The sequence below is a fragment of the Furipterus horrens genome, unplaced genomic scaffold (genome assembly GCF_987537825.1).
Source record: "Furipterus horrens unplaced genomic scaffold, mFurHor1.1.pri manual_scaffold_2, whole genome shotgun sequence".
Lineage (NCBI taxonomy): Eukaryota > Metazoa > Chordata > Mammalia > Chiroptera > Furipteridae > Furipterus > Furipterus horrens.
In genome coordinates, this window is record NW_028327172.1 from 5,532,141 (window position 1) to 5,557,053 (window position 24,913).

The window sequence follows — 24,913 nt, forward strand, 5'->3', positions numbered from 1 at the left end:
CCAGGTTTCCTTCCCAGGAGAGTCGCCATTCGTGCCGTCTGGGCCCCGTAGACAGCGCCAGCCTTCCCCACCTTCTGTTCCAGCCCCAGCCTCACCCGCCCTCCAGCCCTTCTGTAGGCCACATTTTCTTCTACTTGTAACACACACTTGAGTTCTAAATTTTTTTTTTTTTAAGATTTTATTTATTTTTAAGGGAAGGGAGGGAGACAGAGGGGAAGAGAAACATTGCTGTGCGAGAGAAACACTGATGGGTTGCCACTGGCTGGCCTGCAACCAGAGACCTGGCCCGCAACCAGGCATGTGCCCTGGCTGGGAATTGAACTGGTGACCTTTGGTTTGTAGGCTGGCGATCAGTTCACTGAGCCACACCAGCCAGGGCGAGCTCTACTCTTGAGAAAGTTCTAAACTTTTCTAGGATTAACTCGTTCAACATCCATTTTAGCATAATACCCTTTTTACAGATGAGGTGATTAAATAACATCCCAAATTCATGCAGGAAGCAGGAATTTCAACTTAAGATGTCTGGCACCAGAGACCAAGACTTAATCATTCCTCTATGCTGTCTTTCTAAGAATACCCTTCCTCATAAGCACCTGCACCCGCCAACCCTCATGGGCAAACTTGACATTGTCAAAGGCCCAGATCAAATCGCACCTCCTCTGGAAAGCCTTCCCTGCCCCCTCATTAACAAATATCCTTTTTTGGGCGGGGGTGGTCTCTAATAATTACATTGCATTTGATTGCAGCCCAGGGCAAGAACCAAGTCTTATTCCTAAACAGACCTGCCCCCGCGGACATTTCTGGTGTGGAGCCGTTTTCCATCTGAGCTTTTTTGGTCCAGTAGGCTCCAGGCCCTCCTCTCAGGGCTATGAATGAGACTTGATCTCATTCAGTCTCCTCTACACTGCGTAGATCCCATCATCCACAGGTGATGTTACAGAGGGGAGATTGAGGCTGGGGATGACTGGCCAAAAATGGGAAGGAGAAGAGCTGTCACAGAACTTGTCACGTTCATGAGTCTCAACCACCGACATCTAAACTTGAGGGGCCCTCTCCCCCAGCTCCTTCCCTACCCTGCCCCTGGGTCAAGGAGCTAGGCCAGGGCCTGAGCAGAGTCGGTGTCCTGCGGACACGAGTTTATTAGAGGGGGTCAGAGTCAGAGTGGGTACAAGTTACAGGTTGGGAGGAGGGAGGGGGAAGGGGCTTGGGAGGCACTGGTAGCCTGAGGGCAGGGGCCACAGCCGGCAGAGTGTGGGGCCAGCGGGCAAGCAGGCAGGCTGCTCTTCACCCTGAGAGTGTCAGCGCCTAGGGCGGTGGCTCTGGAAGGACTGGGGGGAGAAGGACAGAGAGAGGCTCAGAGAGGAAACTTGCCAAGCTCACGCAGCCAAGAGGTGGCAGAGCTGGGACATGTGCCCAGACCTGCTGGTCCCCAGGCCTGGGGTCCTGGCGTCCCTTCCTCTCATTCTGCCTCCCAGGCTCCCAAGCCCATGGCCTCCCACCTCCTGCCTCCAACTCACTGTGGAGGGTGTAGGTACCTGGCTCCAGACGCAGCTGGGGGGGAAGGACCATGAGGAAGCCCCCACCCCAGGGGTCTTCAGCCACTGAGAGACAAGCACGGGAAGGAGGGCAGTACCACTTCGGGTTGGCGGAAGGACACTTGGGTAAGACAGGCAAGGGGCAGGGTTGGTGGCAGCAGTGGCTACAGAGAGAGGGCAAACCACAGAGGGAACAGTGGGGTGGTGAGAGGCCAGGGCCCCGGGGGAGGGGGACCCGGGCCTTTGGGCAGCTCCTCTGAGCTCCGCCGTGGTGGGGGCGCCGCTCCCGAGTCCAGACCCAATGGTACGGCTCCTTGGCCATGACCTGGCGGTGTAGAGGAAAGGGTAAATGGGGTGGGAGGTCCAGCCCCTCTTTCCCACCCCAGGATGCCACCGGGGCCTCACCTCCTCACAGCACTGGCGGCTCACAGCAGCCCGGAAGCCCATCCTTGCCCACAGCTTGTCCCTCTGACGCAGGAAGTCTGCCACCCGACTACGCCAATCTTTGCCCAGGGCCCACAGAAAAATCACGCATTTGGCATCCTCCAGGTCCTCCTCCATGTCGTTTGCAAGGTACCTGGCCACAGATGTCGGGGGTAGGCAGAGGATACAAGTATCTGCCCTGCTCCATCCTACAACTCGGAGCAAGTGTCTCCGCCACCCTCCGGGGACACTCACAGTGCCAAGAACAGGTTGCTGCAGGTATACTCTCTGAGCTTCAGGTTGGCGCGCCGGAAGTAGACCAGCACCATGGCCAGGAGATACTGCAGACGCAGAAAGGGAGAGCGGTTAGAGTCAGGTGCTGGGGGGAAGGGACCGTGCCAGGCCCATTTGCACCCAAGGAAGTCCTGGTGGGGGGTAGAAAAACTGGGGTAAAACGTGGGAGGGCTCTGCAGAGACAAGGGCTGAAAAGGCAGGTGCTCCTTCCACCAGACAAGGGGACCCAATGAATTAGCAGCACAAGAGCCCCACTAACTCAACCTTCCCCAAGTGACCCCAACTTCTTCTCACACTGTGACCCCTCACCTTATCTGAAATCTGGAAACAGGGATCTCTGGAGAGGAATTCTTGAAGGAAACTGTGCTCTAGGGGTAGAGAGGAAAAATGGTAGCCTAGGGTGACCACCCACCTCCCACAAGAGAAGAGTGACATCCACTGAGCACACTTTCTGGCACAACCCTCCCCCCACCCACCTGCCAAACCAGGGTCACCTGAGAAGGGAAGGGACAGAGACTTCAGACCCTTGCACGGGCAGTTTGAGATTCCACCTCTCATGTCTGTTTCAGACTTGGTCCTTGCAGCCCCTGCCATGCCAGCCCCAAGTCAACTCACCCAGAAGGCTGAGGAAGGCCTGAAGCTCCTGGTGCTGGCGGAAATAGAGAGCCCCACTGCCCCCAGCTTGATGGCTCCAGCCCCACGGTTTCACCTGGGTGGCAACCACATGGGCAGGGTCTTGGGCTTCACTCATCTCATAGGGGGTGGGGATGGGTGGGGTGGGGTGGGGGTGGGTGCCCTGTAGAGAAAGGAGCCCCAGGACTTAGTACCTTCCCCGCACCCCCAACAAGTCAGAGCGGCTGGCCTGAGAGAGGCTCTCCAGAAGGGGCTCGGGACAGCAGGAAACTTGGAGGCCAGGAGGGTGGGGAGGCCGGAAAAGCCGCAGAGTTCCTGGGGGCTGCAGCTCCCCCCCTCCACCCTGCCACTCCAGCCTGGGCCAGAGGGCAAGAACAGCAGCAGCAGGCACCGCTGAGGGTCCCGTAAGTGCCTGGAGCTGTGCTACATGCTTTAAGGACATCCTCTTTTGCATCCTGGTTGGTAAGTATAACCCAAGACCCATTTTGCAAACGCGGAAACAAATGCGGAAGACTCATGGCCACCTGTCTGATCCCTAAAGCCAAAGAGTTTGATTGCTCTTCTTGCCTGCCCCGCCCCCCACTCATGACCACCCCCTCACCATGCCCCAAGCTGGCAAACTTTACAGAACCACTAACGCCTTACTTCGCCGTGGGAAAACTGAAGCCCAGAAAGAGGGATTTTATTATACGAATATTTGGGGTCACCTCAAAGATTTCAAGCTACAGAGAAAGACGCCACCTAAAGGACTCAGGAGAAGGTGCTGCCCACCACCCTGTAGTCAACTGGGGAGCCTCCCTCCACCTGGGACGCCACAAGCAGCCCAGCCGCCCCCCTCGCTCCAGAAGCCTCACCTGAGCTCAGGGATTACCTACAGCATAACCGGCAGCCCGCAGCCACTACATTTATATAGCCTCCGAGCTGCCACGCCCACAACACTCCACCAATCAGACTCCTTCCTGGGGGTGGGGCTTTGGGCCGTTCCCACCTACCTCTACCTTGAGTTAAATCCCCCCTCCGCCAGCTGCCCAAGGTAAGATCTTCGCCAAAGCTCCATCACCTACAAAGCGGGGTGAAGGCAGACCAGCTGACCCCGCCTCTTTACAAATGCGGAGCCAAGGTGCATCCTGGAAATGGGGCCTGGGCTGTGACGAGTGAGTGACAGGTAAGTTAAAATTCATTGATTGTGCCTTGCTCTGGGAGGGGTGGGACAGCCGGCCCCCACATTACTTTTCACATTTGACTTTTTCCTCAATGTTTTATGTTTTGCTAAAATATACGTAACATAAAATTTACGACCGTAATCATTTTTCAGTTTAGGGGGTTCGAGTACATTCATATTGTGAAGCCGACACCACCATTCGTCCCCAGAACTCTTCATTTTGCAAAACTGGGTTTCGGTAGGCATGAAACGCTAACTGCTCATCCCTCCTCCCCAACCCCTGCTGCCGCCACTCTCTTCTGTGTCTCTATGAATTCAGCTACTCTAGGCACCTCCTGTAAGTGGAATCGTCCGATATCTGTCTTTATGACTGGCTCATTTCACTTAGCGTAATGCCCACAGGTTCATTCATGCTGTAGCATTTGTCAGAATTTTCTTCCTTTTTAGAGCTAAGTAATATTGACCCTATGTATTTGCCACATTTTGATTATCCATTCATCCATCGATGTACACTTAGGGTTGTTTCCATTCCTTGGCTATTGTGGATGACACTGCTGTGAACATGGGTGTACAAGTATCTCAAGACCCTGCTTCCAATACTTTGGGTTATATACCCAGAATTGGAATTGCTGGGCCTCTTTTTAATTTTTTCAGGAAGCATCAAATTGTTTTCCACAGCAGTTGCACCATTTTCCATTCCCACAAACAGTGCACAGGGTTCTCATTTCTCCACACTCCTGCCAACATTTGTTATATTCTGTTTTGTTGATAGCAGCCATCTTAACAAGTGTGAGGTAGTGACAGGTGACTTAAAATATGTATTTAATTGCCCTGATCTGTGTGACTCAGTTGATGGGACATTGGCCTGCAAAGCAGAAGGCCGCCAGTTCAATTCCAGGCAGGGCACACCCCTGAGTTGTGGGCCATGTACCCGGTCGGGGTGCACATGAGAAGCAACAAATTGATGTTCTCTCTCACATTGATGTTTCTCTCCCCCTCTTTCTCCCTCCTTCCCCTCTCTCTAAAAAGAAGTAAAATCTTTTAAAAACATATGTATTTAATAGAAATAGAAGTGGAATAATTTGTGCTCAAAGTCTTGCCACTGTACTCGCTTCAGCAGCACATCTACTAAAATTGGAATGATATAGTGAAGATTAGCATGGTCCCTGTGCAAGGGTGACATGCAAATTTGTGAAGCATTCCATATTTTTTTAACCAATGTCTCCCCAATAAACTTAATTTTTAAAAATATTTTTAAAATTCATTTTCAGAGAGAGGGGAAGGGAGGGAGAAAGAGAGGGAGAGAATCATCAGTGGGTGGTTGCCTCTCCCACACCCCCAACTGGGGACCTGGCCTGCAACTTAGGTATGTGCCCTGACTGGGTATAGAACCAGTGACCCTTTGATTTGCAGGCCAGCACTCAATCCACTGAGCCATACAAGCCAAGGCATAAACTAAATTTAAAAAGTATATATGATAAAAAAAAGAAAATTCTTGCCATTGCTGACAACAGAAGTGGGCTCAAGTCACACGTCCAATACAACGTGGGGTTGGCACTGTGAAGCTGGTTTTGTGGTTCTCATCTGCACTTTGGGACGGGGAAACAGAAGCTCCAGAACCCAGCCTCCTGACCTTTGACTGAAAGATGGAAGGAAATGCGAGCTAGGAAATGTAGGTGTTGAGTAAAACTGTGAATGAACTCCCAGGCCAGCTGTGTTTTCTACCTCTCTCCTTCCCCCCACCATACATAAGGCTAGAGATAAGCAAGGGGGCACAGAAAAGCTTGCCTTAACTCTGGGTGGGCTTCAGGCCCATGCCCGGCAGTGTCTTTTTAATTTTGGAAGAATTTGGACACATACATGTTACTAAATACATATAGATTTTGTGTCCTCTTCCCCCAGCTTCCCCCAATGGTGACATCTTGCATAACTACAGTGCAGTTAGAACCAGGAAATTCACACTGGTACAACAAAACTACAGAGCTTATTCAGATTTTACTAGTGTTTACAAGCACTCAGTTAAAATTTTTGGTGTCTAGTTCTATGGATTTTATCACATGCGTAGACTGGTGTAACCACCACCTCGGTCAGGATTAGAACCCTTCCATTATCCCAAAGGAATTCCCTGGTGCTGTCCCGTTAAGAGTCATACCCTACTCCTTGCCCCTGCCCCTGGCTACCATCAATCTATTTTCTATCCCTAATCCTGTCCCATTAAGATTACATAAATGGAATCATACTGTATGTGACCTTTTGAGACCCTTGTGATTAAATTGGGCCCACCTGAATGATCTAGAATACTCCCTCATCTCAAGTGCCCTATCTGCAAAGTCCCTTTTGCCCTGTGAGATAGGTTCACAGGCTCCAGTAACTGGGATGTGGACATCTTTGGGAGGTCATTATTCTGCCTACCACATTTATCACAGCAGCATTTATACTGAGCTAACTAATATACTATTTGTGAAATAATATATTAGCACCAAATGCTATTTATAAAAGATACACATTTTTAAAAATGATATAAACAGTCTGGGTGTATAAGGATAGAAAACCATTAGGCAAATACAAAAAGAAAGTTGGGGCAGCTATATTAGTATCAGAAAAAAAATTAACTTCAGGTTAAACACATTACTAGAGGGAAAGATGGTGCTTACATAGTGATTTTAAAAATATATACCTGCCCTGAAAAAAAAAAATATATATATATATATATACCTGCCCTGGCTGGTGTGGCTCAGTGAACTGAGCGCCAGCCTGAGAACCAACGGGTTGCCAGTTTGGTTCCCAGTCAGGGCACATGTGTGGGTTGCGGGCCAGGTCCCCAGTTGGGGGTGCACAAGAGGCAACCACACACTGATGTTTCTCTCCCTCCCTTCCCCTCTCTCTAAATAAATAAATAAATAAATATTTTTTAGAAAAATAAAAATATATAGAAATTTTATGCAAAGCAAGGACCTACAACCAAGATTACTTTACCCAGCTAAGCTATCATTTAGAAACAAAGGACAAATAAGGGGCTTCTCACACAAGAAAAACCTGAAGCTGTTAGTTCATCACCACCAAACCAGTATTACAAGAATTGATAAAGGGTCTTCTCTTGGAAGAAGAAGGAAAAATATACCTAACGAGCCCTGACTGGTGTGGCTCAGTGTATTGAACACCAGCCTGAGACACGAAATGTTGCCTCTTCAGTTCCCAGTCAGGGCACATGGGTTGTAGGCCAGGCCCTCAGTTGGGGGAGTGCAAGAGGCAACCAATCAATCTATCTCCTGCACATTGTTGTTTCTCTCCCTCTCCTTCTCTCTCCTCCTCTCTCTATAAAAAGCAAATAAATAAAATTTTTAAAAAAATAAAAATATATACCTAATGAAAATGGAAGGAATGACATAATAAAGAGCAGAAATTAATAAAATAGAAAACATAATGGAAAGGATGGAAAAAGTCAAAATTCAGTTCTTTGATAACGCCAATAAAATTGATAGACCTCTAGCAACAAGAATTCAGAATATGCTTTGGCTCGTGTGGCTCAGTGAATTGAGTGGTGGCCTACCACCAGAAAGGTCACGGTTCGATTCCCAGTCATGGCTCTTGCCTGGGATGTGGGCCATGCCCCCAGTTGGGAGTGCGCGAGAGGCAACCACACACCGATGTTTCTCTCCCTCCCTTTCCCCCTCTGAAAATAAATAAAATCTTTTTTAAAAAGGAATTCAGAATAATTTTTTAAAGAGAAGACAAAAGTTAAGAATGAGAAAGATAAAACTAAACCTGTCAGTCAATAAAAATATGAAGATATTATGAACAACCTTATGTCAACTTTATATTTTATATATAAAATAGGTATTGATTTTATCTACTTATATTTAAGTTTATATGAAAACAGATAAATCCCTACAGAAAAATAAAACTTAGCAAAACTGAAACAAGTAGAAACAGAAATCCTGGTTAGTCCTACAATATTAAGCAAATTGAATCAGTACTCAAAATTGTATCACAAAGAAAACTCCAGGCCTACTGGTTCCACAAATAAGATTACCCAAACATTCAAAGAACGAATAATGCTCTCTTGTACAAGTCCTTCCAACTTTGCCTACACGTGTCATAAAGGTGGCATGCTTGACACCGAAGGCTAATAAGGACTCCGTGGGAGAGAAATAGTGCAGGCTCATAAACATAGATGTAAATATCCTAAGCAAATTATTAGTAAACTGAACTTAGTGATATATAAAATAAATAACACACTGTGCCCAAGTTGGACTTATTCTAAAAAATGCAAGGTTAGAAGTGAGAAATTTGATTTGTGCAATTTACTCCTTTAACAGATTAGAGAAGATAAATTGCAGCGTCTCAGTGAATCCAGAGGGCATGTTGCCATCTCGGGGAAACAGACCCCACAGGGCACATCACAGCCAGTGGGGGACGTGTGCTTAAGCAAGTTTTCTCTCTCTCTCTCTCTCTCTCTCTCTCTCTCTCTCTCTCTCTCTCTCTCTCCTTTTTTTTGTTCTTGTTTAGCCAGTTGTTGAGATGGGATCTGGATAGTGGCAGCTATTTCTGGAGTGCAGTCGGTTTTGCACTGAAAAAGCAAATCCTTATCTGTATATAATCCTCACTCGAGGACATTTTTTCCGTTGCTGTTAGAGAGACAGGGAGGGAGACCCAGGGAGAGAGAAAGAGAGAAACATCAATGTGTTTTAAAAGAAATCCTTGCCTACCTCGTATTTTCCTCCAAAAGTTTTAAAACTTTGCTTTTTAACATCTGAGTGAACCAACTCTTAGACTTGATTTGGGTGTATGGTTTGAAGTTACTTTTCATATGGATGATCACCCAGCACAATTGATGGTAGAGCCCTCTTTTCCCAGCATCTGCATTCCTGTGTCCGTCCCAGCCTGCGCCGGTTTCTGAGTTTCCTGTGTTGTTTCACTGATTCAGTTACAATCGCTGGGACACTATTACAATTTCTTACGTACAATAGGTACAAATTATACTTGGTGTGAAGGAGCGGTCCCCTATCCTTCATTTTTTCTTAAAAATTGTCTTAATCTTTTGATATTCTATATACATTTTAAAATAAAATCTTAAATTCTATGAAAATTTATTTTGATCTAGATTGAAATTTCAGATGAATTTGGGGAGAATTGAGATTTTTCTAGTACTGAGCTTGTTAATCCTCTGGACTTAATAAAGTCATATTTATTGTCTGTATATGGGAGGAGGAATGGAGATACTGAACTACTTAGTCATCTTTAAAGTATTTATTAATTTATTCGTGTTTTTCTATGTTATGTTGGGTCAGTTTTTACACATCTTTTATTTTTCTAGAAAATTGTTCATTTCGCCGAAGTTTTAAAATTTATTGCCAAGAAATTGCACCTACTAGAGTCTTATTATTTTTATTTATTTATTTTTAAAATTTCATTGTTGTTCAGTTACAGTTGTCCCAATGTTCCCCCATTGCTCTCCCCTGCCCCGCCCACTCCGACTCCCACGGTCAGCCCCCACCCTGTTCCTGTCCGTGGTTCCTTGACTAGACCCTTCCCCTTCTTTCTCTGTTATCCCCCTCCCCCTCCCCTCTGGTCGCTGTCAGTTTGTTCCTTATTTCCATGTCACTGGTTCTATTTTGCTCATTTGTTTGTTTTGTTCATTAGGTTCCACTGTTAGGTGAGATCATATGGTATTTGTCTTGCAGAGCCTGGCTTATTTCACTTAGCATAACACTCTTCACTTCCATCCTTGCTGCCACAAGGGTTAGGAATTCCTTCTTTCTTTCTGCTGTGTACTATTCTGTTGTGTAAATGTACCAGTTTTTTGATCCACTTATTTACTGATGGGCACTTAGGCTGTTTCCAGCACTTGGCTATTTTATTAATTTGTATTTTATCTTTGTCTTTTCCTTGCATTTTATTGATATGATTCATATTCCATGATGTTCACCATTTAAAGTGTACAATTCAGTGGTTTTAGGTATATTCACAAAGTTGTAAAACACTATCCCAGAACATTTTTATCCCCCCCCCAAAAAATACCCATACCCATTAGCCCCCACTTTCCATTTCCAACTCCACCAGCCCCTAGCAACCACTAACTACTTTCTGTCTATATGAATTTGAATTCTGGACTTCTAAAATAAATGGAGTGATGTAATATGTGGCCTTTTGTATCTGGCTTCTTTCATTTAACATGTTTCTAAGATTTGTCAATGTTGTAGCATGTATCCGTACTTCATTCCTATTTGTAGCTGAATAATACTCCCTCATACAGAACCCTGGCTGGTGTGGCCCAGTGGATTAAGTGCCAACCTGGGAACCAAAAAGGTGCTGGTTTGATTCCCGGTCACAGCCCGTGTCTGGGTTGCAGGTCAGGTCCCTTGTTGGGGTTGGGGGTATGTGAGAGACAGCCAATGTTTCTTTCCCTCTCTTTCTCCCTCCCTTCCCCTCTTTCTAAAAATGAATAAATGAAATCTTTAAAAAAGACTCTCTTGTATAGATATGTTACATTTTATTTATTCACTCATGGATAGTTGTTTCCACTAATTGGTTATTATGAATGATGCTGATATGAACATTTATGTATGTGTTTGTGTGAACAGATTTTTCAATTCTCTTTGGTAGACACCTAGGAGTGGAATTTCTGGGTCATATGGTAACTCTGTGTTTCACTTATTGAGAAACTGCCAGCTGCTTTCCAAAGCATCTGGACTATTTTACTAGACATGCACGAGGGTACCAATTTCTCACATTCTCTCTAACACTTGTTATTGTGTGTCTTTTTAATTATAACATCCTAGTGAGTGTGAAGGTGTATCTCATTGTGGTTTTGATTTGCATAGCCACAAAGTACCTATTGGCCATTTTTTACCTTTTTTTAAAATAAATTTCTATTCAAATCCTTTGCCCATAAAATTGGGTTACTTATCTTTTTATTATTGAGTTATAAGAATTCCTTACAGCCCTGGCCAGCACAGCTCAGTTGGTTTGGTGTCATCCTGCAAACCCAAGGTCACCAATTTGGTTCCTGGTCAGGGCAATTGCCTGGGTTCCGGGTTCTGTGCTCTAACCCTGTTGGGGCGCTGGCAGAAGGCAGAAGGCAACCAATTGACATTTTTCTCGCACATTGATGTTTCTCTCCCTCTCTTTCTCCCTCCCTTCCCCTCTCTCTAAAATAAGATGAAAAAAAAACATAATAAAACTCTAAAAAGAGTTCCTTATATATTATAGGTACAAGTCCCTTATCAAATATATATGATTTGCAAATATTTCGTCCCATTCAGTGGGTTGTCTTTTCACTTTCTTTCTTTTTTTTTAGTATATTTTATTATGTTGTTACAGTAGTTCCAATTTTTTTCCCCTTTGCTCCCCTCCGCCCAGTACCCCCCCTTCCCTTCAGCAATCCCACCCCCCTTAGTTCATGTTCATGGGTCGTGCATATAAGTTCTTTGGCTTCACCCTTTCCTATATTATTCTGAACTTCCCCGTCTATTTTGTACCAACCAATTATGCTTCTTAATCCCTGCACTATATCCCAATTTCTCCCCCTTCCCCCTCCCAGCTGATAACCCTCCAAATGATCCCCATACCTATGATTCTGTTCCTATTCTGGTTTGCTTAGTTTGTTTTTGTTTTTATTTTTTAGATTCAGTTGTCGATAGTTGTGAGTTTCTTGTCATTTTAGCGTTCATACTTTTGATCTTCTTTTGCTTAAGTAAGTCCCTTTGACATTTCATATAATAATGGCTTGGTGATGATGAGCTCCTTCAGCTTCACCTTGTCTGGGAAGTATTCAATCGGCCCTTCCATTCCAAATGATATCATTGCTGGATAGAGTAATCCTGGTTGCAGGTTGCCTTTCATCACATTGAATACTTCTTGCCAGTCCCTTCCTGCCTGCAAAGTGTCCTCTGAGAAATCAGCTGATAGTCCTATAGGCAACCCCCTGTAGGCAACTCTCTGCCTCTCTCTTGCTGCCCCCAGGACTCTCTCTTTATCTTTCACCTTTGGCATCTCAATCATGGTGCATCCTGGTGTGGTCCCCTTTGGATCCAGCTTGACTGGGACCCTCCGTGCTTCCTAGACCTGTATGTCCATCTCCTTCGCAAAATTTGGAAGTTTTCCTCATTTTTTTCTATTCTTGCTTCCTCATTCTGGACTGGTTGACTTTTTTTCTTCCTTATGTTCCCAATCATTGATTTGAACTCCAGTTTCCTTCCCTTCACCATTGGTTTTGTGTGGCTTTTCCTTCGTTTCACTTGGCATAGCCTTCACTTCTTCTCTTATGCGTTTGCCGTACTCAAGCAGATCTGACAAGCCTGTGAGCATCTTTATCACCAGTGTTTTGAATTCTGTGTCTGTTAGGTTGTCTGTCTCCTCATATGTTAGGTTGCCTATCTCCTTGTCGCTTAGTTCTCTCACTGGAACCTTGATCCGTTCCCCCTTTTGGGCCATATTTCTCTGTCTCCTTATTTTGACAGGCTCCTGTGTTTGCCTCTGTGTCTTAGGTAGAGCTGTCACACCCATTATGTTGTAAGTGGCAGAGCCTTAGGGATTCGTCAGTGCAGGATGACTTCTTTCACCACGTTGTGGCGCTGTATGTGGGGGAGGGGTACGAGAGGGAACAGTGCTGCCTGTCCAGCACTCACCCCTTTTCCAGGCACCTCTCCCACTTCCATATGGAACTGGCACCCCTCTAGCTGCTGCCTTGGCTGTCGTTCCCAGAGTGGGTGGGTCTGCGGACGTTCTAGGACCATGGGGGCCCTTTAAACAAGCGGACTATGCTGAGAGACCGGCAGTTTCTGCCTCCATCCCAACCCCCACTGGTCTGCACAGTCCGAAGCAATGAGGCTTGATTTTCCCTGGTGCTGGGACCGTGAGCTGCGGGGTCTGGTGAGGAGCTGGGAGCACTCCCCAGGTGTCCTTCCTGACTTTTTAAAACATGTGACTGCGCTTTCCACCGGCCTGCCACTGCCACCGCCGCCACCGCTGCCGCCACCACAACGGCTCCGCCTCTCCTCCCTGTCTGGATGAGTATTTCTTCTTTATATCTTTGTTTGCTGGACTTCCATGCAGTTTGATTTTCTGGAACTTCTGGTTGTCTCTAGTTTTGAGGTAGTTGTATTCCTTCTTAGTTGTGGAGGGAGACGCAGCGTGTCTGTCTAGGCCTCCACCTTGGCCTGAGATGTTGTCATTTCACTTTCTTGCTGGTGTCTGTTGAAGCGCAACATCTGAACATTGTGACGATGTCCACTTTAGCTAGTTTTTCTTTTGTTGTTGTGCTTTCGGTGTCATATCCAAGAAACCCTCATCTAATCCAAGGTCATGAAGAGTTAAATCTTCTAAGACTTTTGTAACTTTAGGTTTTACATTTACGTCTTGATCCATTTTGAGCTAATTTTTGTGTATGATGTAAGGTAGAGGCCACAGCACCATTTCTTGACAAGACTATTGTTTCCCCCACTGCTTTGTCTTGGCACCCTTGTTGACAATCAATTGCCTATAAATATATGAGTTTATGAGGTGGGGATACCCCCCCAAAAGCCCTGAATTTATTTACAAAAGGTTGTGTATTTATTCTTACATTTTAAAACTTTAGCCACCGTCAAAGTACTCTCCATTTGATGCAATACACCTATTGAGATGTATTTCCCACTGCTCAAAAGTTTCTTAACTCATTGATTTTTAAAAATTTAGAGAGAGGAGAAAGGAAGGAGAAAGAGAGGGAGAGCAACATCAATCAGTTGCCTCTCACATACCCCCGATTGGGGACCTGGCTTGCCACCCAAGCATGTGCCCTGACTGGAAATTGAACAGGCAACCTTTTGGCCTGTAGGCCTGAGTTCAATTCACCAAGCCACACTAATCAGGATTAACTTGTTGATTTTTATGTCTTTTACCGTTTCTGCCATTTTTTGTTTCACTTCTTCCACACTGGCAAAACGTTCCCCTTTGAGGACCTTTTTCCATCCTGGGAGATAAAAAAAAAGTTGCTCTGAGCAAGAATGGGTGAATAGTGGGGGAGGGGAGACATGGGGGTCATGCCATTTTTGGTCAAAAACTGCTGAACACTCAGTGTAGTGTAGGCAGGTGTGCTCGTAAATCACCCATCATGAAATGGGCAAATGCACTGAGTCTTTAAAAAAAAGTCACTGAAGCCTAACACAGTCTCTTACAACAACGCCAGCTGGTACACCAATACAGATGTGTTTCTAGAATACTCACCTAGCAGGGGAAGCCTGTACTACAAGGGGCTCACCCTCCAGAAGATAATTCCGGTTTTTGGGGGGGATCCCTCTCATATTTCTGGACTCTTAATTCTAGCCCATTGATTTATTTGTCTGTCTTGATTAGTGTGGATTTGTAGTGTTTTTTTTTTAAAGATTTTATTTATTTATTGTTAGAGAGAGGGAAAGGAAGGGAGAAAGAGAGGAAGAGAAACATCAGTGGGGGTTGCCTTGTGCGCCCCCAGCCAGGGACCTAACCCACAACCCAGGCATGTGCCCTGACTGGGAAGCGAACCAGCGACCTTTTGGTTCACAGGCCAGTGCCTAAACCACTGAGCCACACCAGCCAAGGCTGTAGTAAGTTTTTTTTGAATTGAGACTTTTTTAGTTTTAGAGAGAGGGGAAGTGATGGAGAAAGAGAGGGAGAGAATCATCGATGTGAGAGAGAAACATCGATTGGCTGCCTCTGGTATGCACCCCAGCCGGGCACTGAAGCCACAACCCAGGCATGTGTACTGACCTGGAATCCAACCAACTGAGCCACACCAGTCAGAGCTATAGCAAGTTTTAAAATCACAAAGTATGAATACTCCAACTTTATTTTTCTCAAAACTGTTTTTTCTATTCTGGATCTCATGCATTTAACATGAATTTTCTTTATTTTTTTAAAACATGGAAACCTTCACCCATTACATGTCACCCTTGCTAAGGGACCAGTGAGTCTTCTCTGTATCCTTCCAATTTTAGTATATGTGCTGCCAAAGTGAGCACTCAAAGTGAATTTTAGGATCATCTTGTTAATTTTTGCAATAAAGGCAGATAGGTTTTTGACAGGGATTGTTGAATGGTTTTTTAAACAGATTTTATTCATTTTTTAGAGAGAGGGGAAGAAAGGGAGAAAGAGAGTAAGAGAAACATTAATGTATGGTTGCCTCTCCTCCCCACCCCCACTGGGTTTATTTGTATCTTTCAATCTGCTTTTGTGTGGTTGCCTCTTGTACGCTACCAACTGAGAACCTGCTCTGCAACCCAGGCATGTGCCCTGACCGGGAATTGAACTGGTGACCTTTCTGTTCACAGTTTGACACTCAGTCCACTGAGCCACACCAGCCAGAGCAGAATTGTTCAATTTTGGGGAGTGTTGCCATCAAACAATAGTAAGTCTTCAAATCTATACTTATGCGTTTTCTTTCCATTTATTCAGATCTTTAATTTCTTTCAGTGATGTTTTGTAATATTTAGTGTACCAATCTTATACTTCTTTCACTAAATTTACTCATAAACGTTTTTTGTGTGCACTGTAAATAGAATTGTTTTTCTTGATTTCAATTTTGGATTGTTCATTACTAGTATATAAAAATACAATTGATTTTTTGCATATTAATCTTCTATCCTGCAACCTTGCTGAACTCATTTATTAACTCCAATAGTCGCTAGAAAGTCATAGATGGATTTATGGAGTCAGCTCAGTGACAGCTTACAAGCCAAACTGAATAGGCCAATTGAGGTCAACAGGTGGTGGTGAGGGTGGCTGAGGCAACAAGCCAGGACTCAATGACAATCCCAGGACAGGTCTTGATACCATCTCTGGACCTCAACTGTCCCACGTATAAAATGAGGATAGCAGCACCTAGCTTATTAACTTTAATGAGTGATAGTTAAATGAGACGACAAACTCGCAAGGCACAAAGTGGGTGCCTTAGCTCCATTCTGGCAATGAACAGAATGCGTTGGCAGCGACCCAGACCCATACTGAAATACTGGGCAGCACGAGACTAAAAGCAACTGTGCCTTTGGCCCGGAACTGAGTAATACAAGGACAGTAAAGCTACAGGTCCGGGGAGGCTTGCGGGAATGCATCATTGAAGTCTGTCCTTTTGCACACAGCATTTCCACTCCAAGATTAACGGTATTAAAGGTCTGCCTTCTCCTCATTCCCTAGCACACCTGACTGCCCCTCCCCTAAGTAGCGTGGCAAACGTTCCCCCAGGCCGTTATGATCACCCACCCGCCCACGGACTGCGCCTTCCCCACTCTCCGCCCACAGGGGTTGGACTTAGTCCTAGGCAACGCTGCCTTCCGCCCCTAGCAACCGCTCACCTGTTTTCTCTTCCTATAGGCCAGTAAATTTCGTTTCTTTTTCTTATTGGTCCGAGTAATTCTATCTCGACCAATCAGGAGTAGCCACGGAGACCCAACTCACTCCCACACAATTTGGGGGTAATCGTGCAGGAGACAAGTATTTCCTTTCCTGAATCCAGTTTTCCCAGAAAGCTTCTCGTTTGTCGAATGTTGTAAATCCCCCCTGGAATGAGTTTCTAAAACAATTTATTTGTCTTAGGCCTGTAATGCCTATCCCTCGTCTACTTCCCCCTCCAAGTGCGGGGCCCCCACAATGCTCCACCTTCCAGCCACTTTGCGAGCCTGAGTCCTCAGCAGACGCCACTCAGCAGCGGCGACGCTACCATCTCTGATTAATAAATAGGGGAACCCTAGTCACTCCCCGGTTGCCCTATTCCGCACCGGCCACATATTACATCTCTTGCTCAAACCGTGGGCGCGAACACAGATATGGTGGTGGGATGAGTGCTGCCAGCACCACACAAGACACGTGATGCGGCCAAGCAGAAGGTGCACTTGGTACGGCCCACGCCGCGCCCCGCGCTTCCGGAAGTGAGGTGTCTCAGCCTAGAAGTTCCGGCTCGCAGGGGGTGGGGGAGTGTTGTTAACCCGGACGCCTCCGTAGTCGTGGGGATTGAGCGGGCTCGCGGCGCTGGGCTCCTGGTGAGTGGGCCCGGGTCTGGCCCGGGTTGCGGTTGGAGTCGGGACCTGGACCTTCCCCTTGAGTTCTCCAGGGCTGCGCGCCCCTCAGCCCGCCGCCCGCTTTCGGCCTGTCAGCTGGCGGTAGATAGACCTCAGGCGCCCTCACGGCAGCTCTGAGGCTGGGCCCCGCCTGCGACGCTCGCAGCTCCTGGCGCTTACAGGTGCGCGATCACGGGGCCACCCCGGCCCCTCAGCCCCAGCACTGCATCCTGTCGGTCGGCCGTTTCTCCCGTGGCCCGAGTTGACACTGCCCCCAGGTTGGGGGGCACCAGAGTTCCAGACTGACGGACCCCGCCCGCTCCCGCGGGGCGCGTGTCAGGCTGCCCACCTGGCAGAGCTGTCCCCCGCGCTGTCGCCTGCCCGGCTGCGCCCCGCAGCGCTTTGGCTCCTCCTAGGCCAGGCCGCAGGTTCCCGCGTCTGGAGATGTCTTTTGCATCACAGTGCATCGTCTTCACTTCAGGGTCAGTGGTAGCAGCTCTGCTCCCTCTAGTACTGCTGCCTTTCCTCCTCGCTCCCCAGGGGCGGCGGCTTGGCAGGCAGCGAGGAGCGAGCCCTAGATTTGAAGCAAAACTGAGCCAGGCGCCCGTGTGATCCCTGAGTCTCAGTTTTCTGTTTGTGACACGGGGGAGTGTGTGCTATTCCTGATGGGACTGTGCGCGTGCAGTGAGTGTTCTCCTTCCCTCTGTGTCCTGCCTCTGGGTTCCAGGCGGTGGCTGTGTGCACCAGGTGGGCGCCATCCAAGCCCCTCTCTCCTGCCCCGTGCAGGTGTCCCGGCCGGGGCCATGTTCCGCACCGCAGTGATGATGGCGGCCAGCCTGGCGCTGACCGGGGCTGTGGTGGCCCATGCCTACTACCTCAAGCACCAGTTCTACCCCACGGTGGTGTACCTGACCAAGTCCAGCCCCAGCATGGCGGTGAGTGCGGGGTCAGGGACGGAAGGAGGCGGTTGCTTGAGACGGGGGTGGGGCTAGAGGTCAGGTCGGAGAGAAGGAGCCTCCAGCTGCTTCACTTGGAAGGCGCTGTGGGGAGGGTCCTGACTGATGAGCCCCAGGCCGAGCACAGCAGCAGGTGACCTCACACCGCAGCCTCTCTCTGCTCCTAGGTCCTGTACATCCAGGCCTTCGTTCTCGTCTTCCTCTTGGGCAAGGTGATGGGCAAGGTGTTCTTTGGGCAGCTGAGGGCAGCAGAGATGGAGGTGAGATGTTTGTAGCCCCGAAGGCGAGGGCCCGGGAGCGGGCGCGCATGATGTCTGACTTCCGCGTTATTTCCCGCCCAACCCCCAGCACCTTCTGGAACGTTCCTGGTATGCCGTCACTGAGACATGTCTGGCCTTCACCGTCTTCCGGGACGACTTCAGCCCCCGCTTTGTGGCGCTCTTCACTCTCCTCCTCTTCCTCAAGTGTTTTCACTGGCTGGCTGAAGACCGTGTGGACTTTGTGAGTCGGGCCGGGGGTTCTCGGGAGCGGCCAGCGGCCAGGCGGCTGGGTTTGGGACGTGGGGTGAGCCCCGGCCCCCCTGACAGGACGCCCCTTCTGCTCTGCCTCAGATGGAGCGCAGCCCCAACATCTCCTGGCTCTTTCACTGCCGCATTGTCTGTGAGTGAGATCCGCGCGGGGAAGGGGGGCAGAGGTGGCCCCGCGGAGCACGGGGACATAGTCACTGCCTGTAGGCCTGTGCCCTGGAGCACAGGCTGCCCCCTCGGCCGCAGCTGTGCAGGAAGGATAATTTAGGACGTTAATTTGCATCATCTCTGCCCTGTTCCACTCCAGGGCTTCTCAACTGCCTGCCCCCGCAGCTCTGCCTCACCTGGAGCTGGGGCTGCCCCAGTGCCCCACCGGGCGGAACTGGAGTTCCCAGGGGGCAGGGCTCAGTGGTGTGTGCTCACCTGACTAGAGGCTGGGACCTTGGTGGGCTTGCGGGTGGCTCCCAGGCCCTGGGCTGACCCCTCCAACCCCCCATTTGGGGGGTCCCCACAGCCCTTATGTTCCTCCTGGGCATCCTGGACTTCCTCTTCGTCAGCCATGCCTATCACAGCATCCTGACCCGTGGGGCCTCTGTGCAGCTGGTGTTTGGCTTTGAGGTAAAACTGGCTTGGGACGTTGGGAGGACAAGTCTGAGGTGGCACTGCATGTGCCTTGAATAACTCAGCAGACACTTACTGAGCACTTGCTCTGTGGCCAGCCCCACGCGGGCCACCAAGGAGCAGTCATCAGTCAGTCCCAGCCCTCTACGCACTCCTAGGAGAGTAGGGAAGGCACAGGAAGAGGCGCCTGTGGAGGAGGGGTCCTGACCTGGCACTCAGGGAAGGCTTCCTGGGAGCGGAACCAGAGGAGCTGGCTGTTGATGGACAGAAGGAATTAGTGGCGGATGGCTGGGAGAGGAAGAGCGTGTTTCATCGGTGACAGCCCACTTTGCTGAGTGCTTAGTGTACGCCAGGCCCTGTGCTGAGCACTTGCCCTGCGTCTCTTTTAATCAGCAAAGCAGTTAATTCTGTCATTTTACAGACAAGCCAAACGTGGTTCAGAGAGCGCTAGTGGGTTGCCAGCAGTCACACCAGGTAGAGAGTGGAGGAGCTGGGAAGACCCCGGCTGGGTCCAAGCCTGTGCTTGTACCGTTGCTGTGCAGAGGCCTGGGAGTAGCATTGCGGCCAGAGCAAGGGGGGGCTGCGTGCTTACGCCCGCCATCCCTCCTCCCTCCAGTACGCCATCCTGATGACTATGGTGCTCACCATCTTCATCAAGTACGTGCTGCACTCCGTGGACCTCCAGAGCGAAAACCCCTGGGACAATAAGGCCGTGTACATGCTCTACACAGAGCTGTTTACAGGTGAAAGGAGCCTGGCCCCTGACCTGCACTAGTGTGCCCGGCTCTGCTTCACAGGCCCTGTAACCTGCCCTCTGCACACCCCTTCCCCCAGGCTTCATCAAGGTTCTGCTGTACATGGCTTTCATGACCATCATGATCAAAGTGCACACCTTCCCTCTGTTTGCCATCCGGCCTATGTACCTGGCCATGAGGTGAGCCTGCCACACCCCCAACCCCGCTCTGATCCCTCCTCTCCCTCTTCCTCCCCCAACTTTCACTGAAACTGTCCCCTCAGGCAGTTCAAGAAAGCTGTGACAGATGCCATCATGTCTCGCCGCGCTATCCGCAACATGAACACACTGTGAGTGAGCCTGCCTTAGGTGCCCTCCTGAGCTCTGCCCCCAGCTGTGGTACTCTGCTCTCCAGATCTGGTCTTGACATGTCGTTGGCCTGTCCTAATCAGGTACCCAGATGCCACCCCTGAGGAACTCCAGGCAGTGGACAATGTCTGCATCATCTGTCGAGAAGAGATGGTGACCGGTGCCAAGAGACTGCCCTGCAACCACATTTTCCATACCAGGTGGGAGGGGCCCTGGGGAGCCTGCGCATCAGGGCACAGGCTCTGGGAGGCAGGCCCCGAGGAACGTGCTGACCATTGCCTGGTCTTGACCGCCAGCTGCCTGCGCTCCTGGTTCCAGCGGCAGCAGACCTGCCCTACCTGCCGTATGGATGTCCTTCGTGCATCACTGCCAACTCAGTCACCGCCACCCCCTGAACCTGCGGATCAGGGGCCACCACCTGCCCCCCACCCCCCACCACTCCTGCCCCAGCCTCCCAACTGTGAGTGGCCCCTCACTGAGCTAGCTAACACACTGTCGAGTACCTGCCCTCGGCTGGGAAAGGGAAATACAGAGGGGAATCAGAGTCACTGCCCACTAGCAGCTCAGTCTGGTTGGGGAGGGGGTCATGGGAAGACAGATGGGTGCGGTCATGTGGTCAGTGGTGAGCTCACAGAGGACACAGTTACCAACAGCCAGCCCCTTGCCTGTGATTTGGACCTTTCTCACCACCTCCTGTCCTCTCTCTGCAGTCCCCCAGGGCCTCCTGCCTCCCTTTCCTCCAGGCATGTTCCCGCTGTGGCCCCCCATGGGGCCCTTTCCACCAGTCCCACCTCCCCCCAGCTCAGGAGAGGCTGTGGCCCCTCCATCCACCAGTGCAGGTGAGCCTTTGGGTACGACGACAACCAGGGATGTGGGAGGAACGGAAGCAGAGGCCCCTCAACACTCACTCACTTCCTGTTCCTGCTCTTCAGCAGCCCTTTCTCGGCCCAGTGGAGCAGCCACAAGCACAGCTGCCTCAGCTGCCTCTGCCCCGGCACCTGGCTCTGCCCCCACCGCCGAGGCTGCCTCCGCCCCGGGCTTCCCCTTCCCCCCTCCCTGGATGGGCATGCCACTGCCACCACCCTTTGGTAAGCAGGGCCACTCTCAGGGTTGTCCGTGGGGCTGGGGGATGTACTGCCCAAGCAACCCAGACTGAGCCTCTGCCTCTCTCCAGCCTTCCCCCCAATGCCCGTGCCCCCTGCTGGCTTTGCCGGGCTGACCCCGGAGGAGCTGCGGGCTCTTGAAGGCCACGAGCGGCAGCACCTGGAAGCCCGGCTGCAGAGCCTGCGCAACATCCACACGCTGCTGGACGCTGCCATGCTGCAGATCAACCAGTACCTCACCGTGCTCGCCTCCTTGGGGTGTGTGGGCGCGGGGCCCCAGGGCGGGCAGAGGGGCGTGGGGCTGCCAGGAGGTGGCTCCCGACAGTGGTTCTTGGCCTTCGGCTCTTCTGCCACCCTCGTGGTACCTGTTGCCACTTCTTGGCAGGCACACCCTGGTCTGAGGGCTCTTGGTGTCTTCTGACCCTCCCTCTGCAGAAGGCCTGTCTGGGTCTGAGTAGGAGTGAGGATCATCAGAGAGCTGATTTTGAACTTTGTTGCCTTACATTTTTGTAAAGTCAGGTTATTCATAACTCTTAGTGTTTTAGCTCATCGTGTACATCCTCCTGACATATGGTGACACTGACTGCGAATCAGTGCCGCTGAGCTTAGACAGCATGTAGTCACTTGGAGCCAGCCTGGCCCAAGTTCAAGTCCTGGTCCCATCACTCAGTGCTTTGTGACCACCATTACTTTACTGGAATAGAAGGGGTTCTCATTCCTGTTCACAGGTCACGTGTACAAAGTGCCTGGCACCCGACAATGACAGCACAGGCGTGGACGGGGGCTTATTCAGTGCGATGCCTTAGTGGGTCCCTTTTGAAAGGCGCCCGACACCCCAGGGTGGAGACCGCAGTGTAACTGCGAACAGGCCCACAGTCCCTGCCTGTAGGTGGCTTACAGTCAGCCTGGTACAGAATCACAGGAAGTCCTACGTGCGCGGACTCCTGTCTGATGGTCTCGGGGGCTGCAGGGGCGTATCAAGGCTGGACTCTTCTGCAAGGCTAACCAAGGACAGGAGAGTCTGCCTAGTCATGCCAGGATGCCAAAGCTGTGCCTACCTCTTGTCCCTTCTCTTCCTAGGCCTCCCCGGCCTGCCACCTCAGTCAACCCCACTGAGGAGACTGCCCCTACAGTTGTCACTGCTGCCTCCTCCACCAGTGTCCCCAGCTCTGAGGCCACCACCCCGTCCCCAGGAGCTTCCCCGCCAGCCCCTGAAACTGAAAAGCCTCCAGGTAGTTGTGGGCAGTCTTGGGGGGGCTGGGGGAGCTGGCACGGGCAGGGGACGTCTCTGTGTTCCACTGTTCGCCTCTCTGTCCGCAGCTCCCGAGTCAGTGGGCACCGAGGAGCTGCCTGAGGAAGGGGAGCCTGATGCAGCAGAGCTCCGTCGCCGCCGTCTACAGAAGCTGGAGTCCCCTGTTGCCCACTGACGCTGCCCCAGTCCTGGCCCCTGCTCCCCCTCTTCAGCAGCCCCTGCTGGAACATGTTCTGCCACCAAGTGCCAGCTCCCTCTCTATCTGTACCAGGGAGTAGTAACCCCCAGCTCTGAGACGGAGGAGGTGGCATCTCCTAGGCCAAGTGGAAAGAGGCCTAGGGCCCTAGCTGACTCCAGCCCTTCCAGTCCTGGGCAGCCATGGGGATCGTGGGTCCATTCCGGCCTCCTTCTCCAACCCTTCAGCCCTGTGTTCTGCTAGGGCCGCGAGGGCAGAACAGCACAGCCTCTGAAAGCCTTCCGCCCACCACCTCTTCCTGGGAGAAGGGGCAGCCCCCCACTGAGCCCCACTTGTGTGTCTGGAGTTGTGCTGCAGTACCGAACAGTATTAGTTCCCATTCCCAAGTGTGGACTCAAGGGGCTGGGGGCAGGCCGGGAGCTTGCTCCCTGACCCACCAACCAAGACTGCTACCAATGTCTTGTTCTTACCCTGAACTCCCCAGAAGCCCTTCATGGTGGTGGCTGTGTCCCTTATGTCCTGTGACATTTCTGTGTCTTACTGGCAACCACACAACTCAGGGAAAGGAGTGCCTGGGGGCAGAGAAGCAAGAGGGCAGCACTGAGGGACACTGCCCTGTCCCCCCGACCAAGGCCCCTCTCTCCCTGTAGCTTGTTAAAGTGAGACTGTCCCTGGTCTCACCCAGCAGCCGCTGCCCAGCCTCCCTCCAGGCTGAGGGCTTGTGTCTGCGCTGGAACCACTGCAAACCCAGAATCGACGGAAGGCCACTTCTCAACATACAGAACTCTTGAGTTTAGAATTGGAATTACTTTCTTGCTATTTCCTTCAGCTTATATTTTGTCTTCGACTTTGAATGCTTGACCCCAAGAAAAAGAAGCAGGAGTGCCAGGCTCCCGGTCTTTCCAGTTTAGAAAAGGATCTGGGCCAGGTGGAACCAGGAGCCATGGCCTGCCTGTCCCTGTCTTTTTCCCCTTGGTTTTGTGTTACATGAGTTGCAGGAGAGTTTCAGATGATTATTTAATTTGTAAATATTGTACAAATTTTAATAGCTTGAATTGTATATACAGCCAAATAAAAACTCGCATTAACAATTGGTAGAACTGGTGTCATAGGAGCAGTGAGCTGGGCTCTGCTTTCTTGCTCAGACTGTAGATTTGAGTGGCCTAGAATCTCCAGGCGGGTTTATTTATACAAGCTAGCGCTGTCCTTGGGCACACTGTAATTAACAACTATTAGGAAGATATACCCATATTACACATGAAGAAACTGAGCCGCCAAAAGGTTAAGTACCCTGCCTTAGGTCAGAGACCAAGTAAGGGAACCAGGCTCTGAACCATGTCTTAGCCAGTCTGATGTTGTGGCAGAGGGGGAAACTCAGGGCTTTGGCCTTTGGGACAGGACAAGTGTGAGGGTCACTGGCTCGGTGGTGAGAGGGGATGGTAGGGGCAAAAGGCCAGCATCTTCCTGCCTGCAAACCCTGTCCAGCCTTGATACCAGGTCCGCCAGCTGGGAAACATGGCTCAGTGCTGGGTGCTCCCTGGCACCCCCTTGTGGGCAGACCAGCTACAGCTGGAAACCTAATGAGGCCCAACCGGTCCCGAATGGAGCAGAGGTGAGTGGGCCTCCTTGTATCACCATGAGTAGGAAGACTGAGCCCAGAGGCTGACATGGGCACACATGCCCCTGTGCCCAGCACTGCACTTGGAACTGAAGACCCCCAGGACTTGTCATCACCTCTATTCTCTAGCCTCCAACAAGCCAGGTCTGGCCTAGAGCAAGGCCTTGAGAATGTTTGCAGCAGGGAGTCTTGAAGGCCAAGGAAGGAAGCTGCCCAGTGGGTCTTGTCCTCTGCTGCCCTTCCCTAACTTGGCTGGGCTACTGCTCCCACGAGAGGGGCAGCCAACAACCTCCAGAGTTTGAACAGCTGAGCCCATGGAGCTGCAATGAAGAAAAAGCAGGAACAGACCTAGCTCGTGTGGCTCAGTTGGTTGGAGGGTCACCCAGTAAACTGCAAAGTCGTGCATTCAGTTCTGGGTCAGGGCACATGCCTAGGTTGTTAAAAACAAACAAACAAATAAAAAAACAACCTACCCCTGGCT

General features: G+C 50.3%; 2 protein-coding genes and 2 non-coding genes across 9 annotated transcripts; 2 read left to right on the forward strand and 2 right to left on the reverse strand.

Annotated features, from left to right (window-relative positions):
• Window positions 1–202: 202 nt before the first annotated feature.
• SPDYC (speedy/RINGO cell cycle regulator family member C) lies at window positions 203–3,003 on the reverse strand. The gene is made up of 5 exons (XM_090267452.1): window positions 2,868–3,003; window positions 2,562–2,620; window positions 2,214–2,299; window positions 1,941–2,112; window positions 203–1,860 (listed from the first exon to the last, which is right to left on the reverse strand). Exons 1-5 carry the CDS (start codon window positions 3,001–3,003, stop codon window positions 1,306–1,308), a joined length of 1,008 nt encoding a protein of 335 aa, XP_090123578.1. The 3' UTR covers window positions 203–1,305.
• A 2,148-nt stretch (window positions 3,004–5,151) lies between these two features.
• On the forward strand, window positions 5,152–5,258 carry LOC150017520 (U6 spliceosomal RNA). Its single transcript, XR_016509393.1, has one exon. It is a non-coding gene; the product is annotated as a U6 spliceosomal RNA (small nuclear RNA).
• A 9,663-nt stretch (window positions 5,259–14,921) lies between these two features.
• On the reverse strand, window positions 14,922–15,026 carry LOC150017521 (U6 spliceosomal RNA). The gene has a single exon (XR_016509433.1). It is a non-coding gene; the product is annotated as a U6 spliceosomal RNA (small nuclear RNA).
• Window positions 15,027–16,939: 1,913 nt separating this feature from the next.
• SYVN1 (synoviolin 1) lies at window positions 16,940–23,914 on the forward strand. Of its 6 annotated transcripts, none has more exons than XM_090258757.1 (16): window positions 16,940–17,039; window positions 17,844–17,992; window positions 18,181–18,273; window positions 18,362–18,514; window positions 18,625–18,673; window positions 19,055–19,158; window positions 19,778–19,904; window positions 19,996–20,095; window positions 20,179–20,244; window positions 20,347–20,463; window positions 20,560–20,723; window positions 20,974–21,102; window positions 21,199–21,351; window positions 21,438–21,624; window positions 22,447–22,601; window positions 22,687–23,914. In XM_090258757.1, exons 2-16 carry the CDS (start codon window positions 17,861–17,863, stop codon window positions 22,791–22,793), a joined length of 1,836 nt encoding a protein of 611 aa, XP_090114883.1. In that variant the 5' UTR covers window positions 16,940–17,039; window positions 17,844–17,860; the 3' UTR covers window positions 22,794–23,914. The 6 variants fall into 6 exon arrangements, with proteins under 6 accessions (XP_090114883.1, XP_090114857.1, XP_090114873.1 ...); XM_090258731.1 differs by having other exon boundaries at window positions 16,941–17,039; window positions 21,196–21,351; XM_090258747.1 differs by having other exon boundaries at window positions 16,941–17,039; window positions 21,196–21,351; window positions 22,447–22,598.
• The last annotated feature ends 999 nt before the right edge of the window (window positions 23,915–24,913 follow it).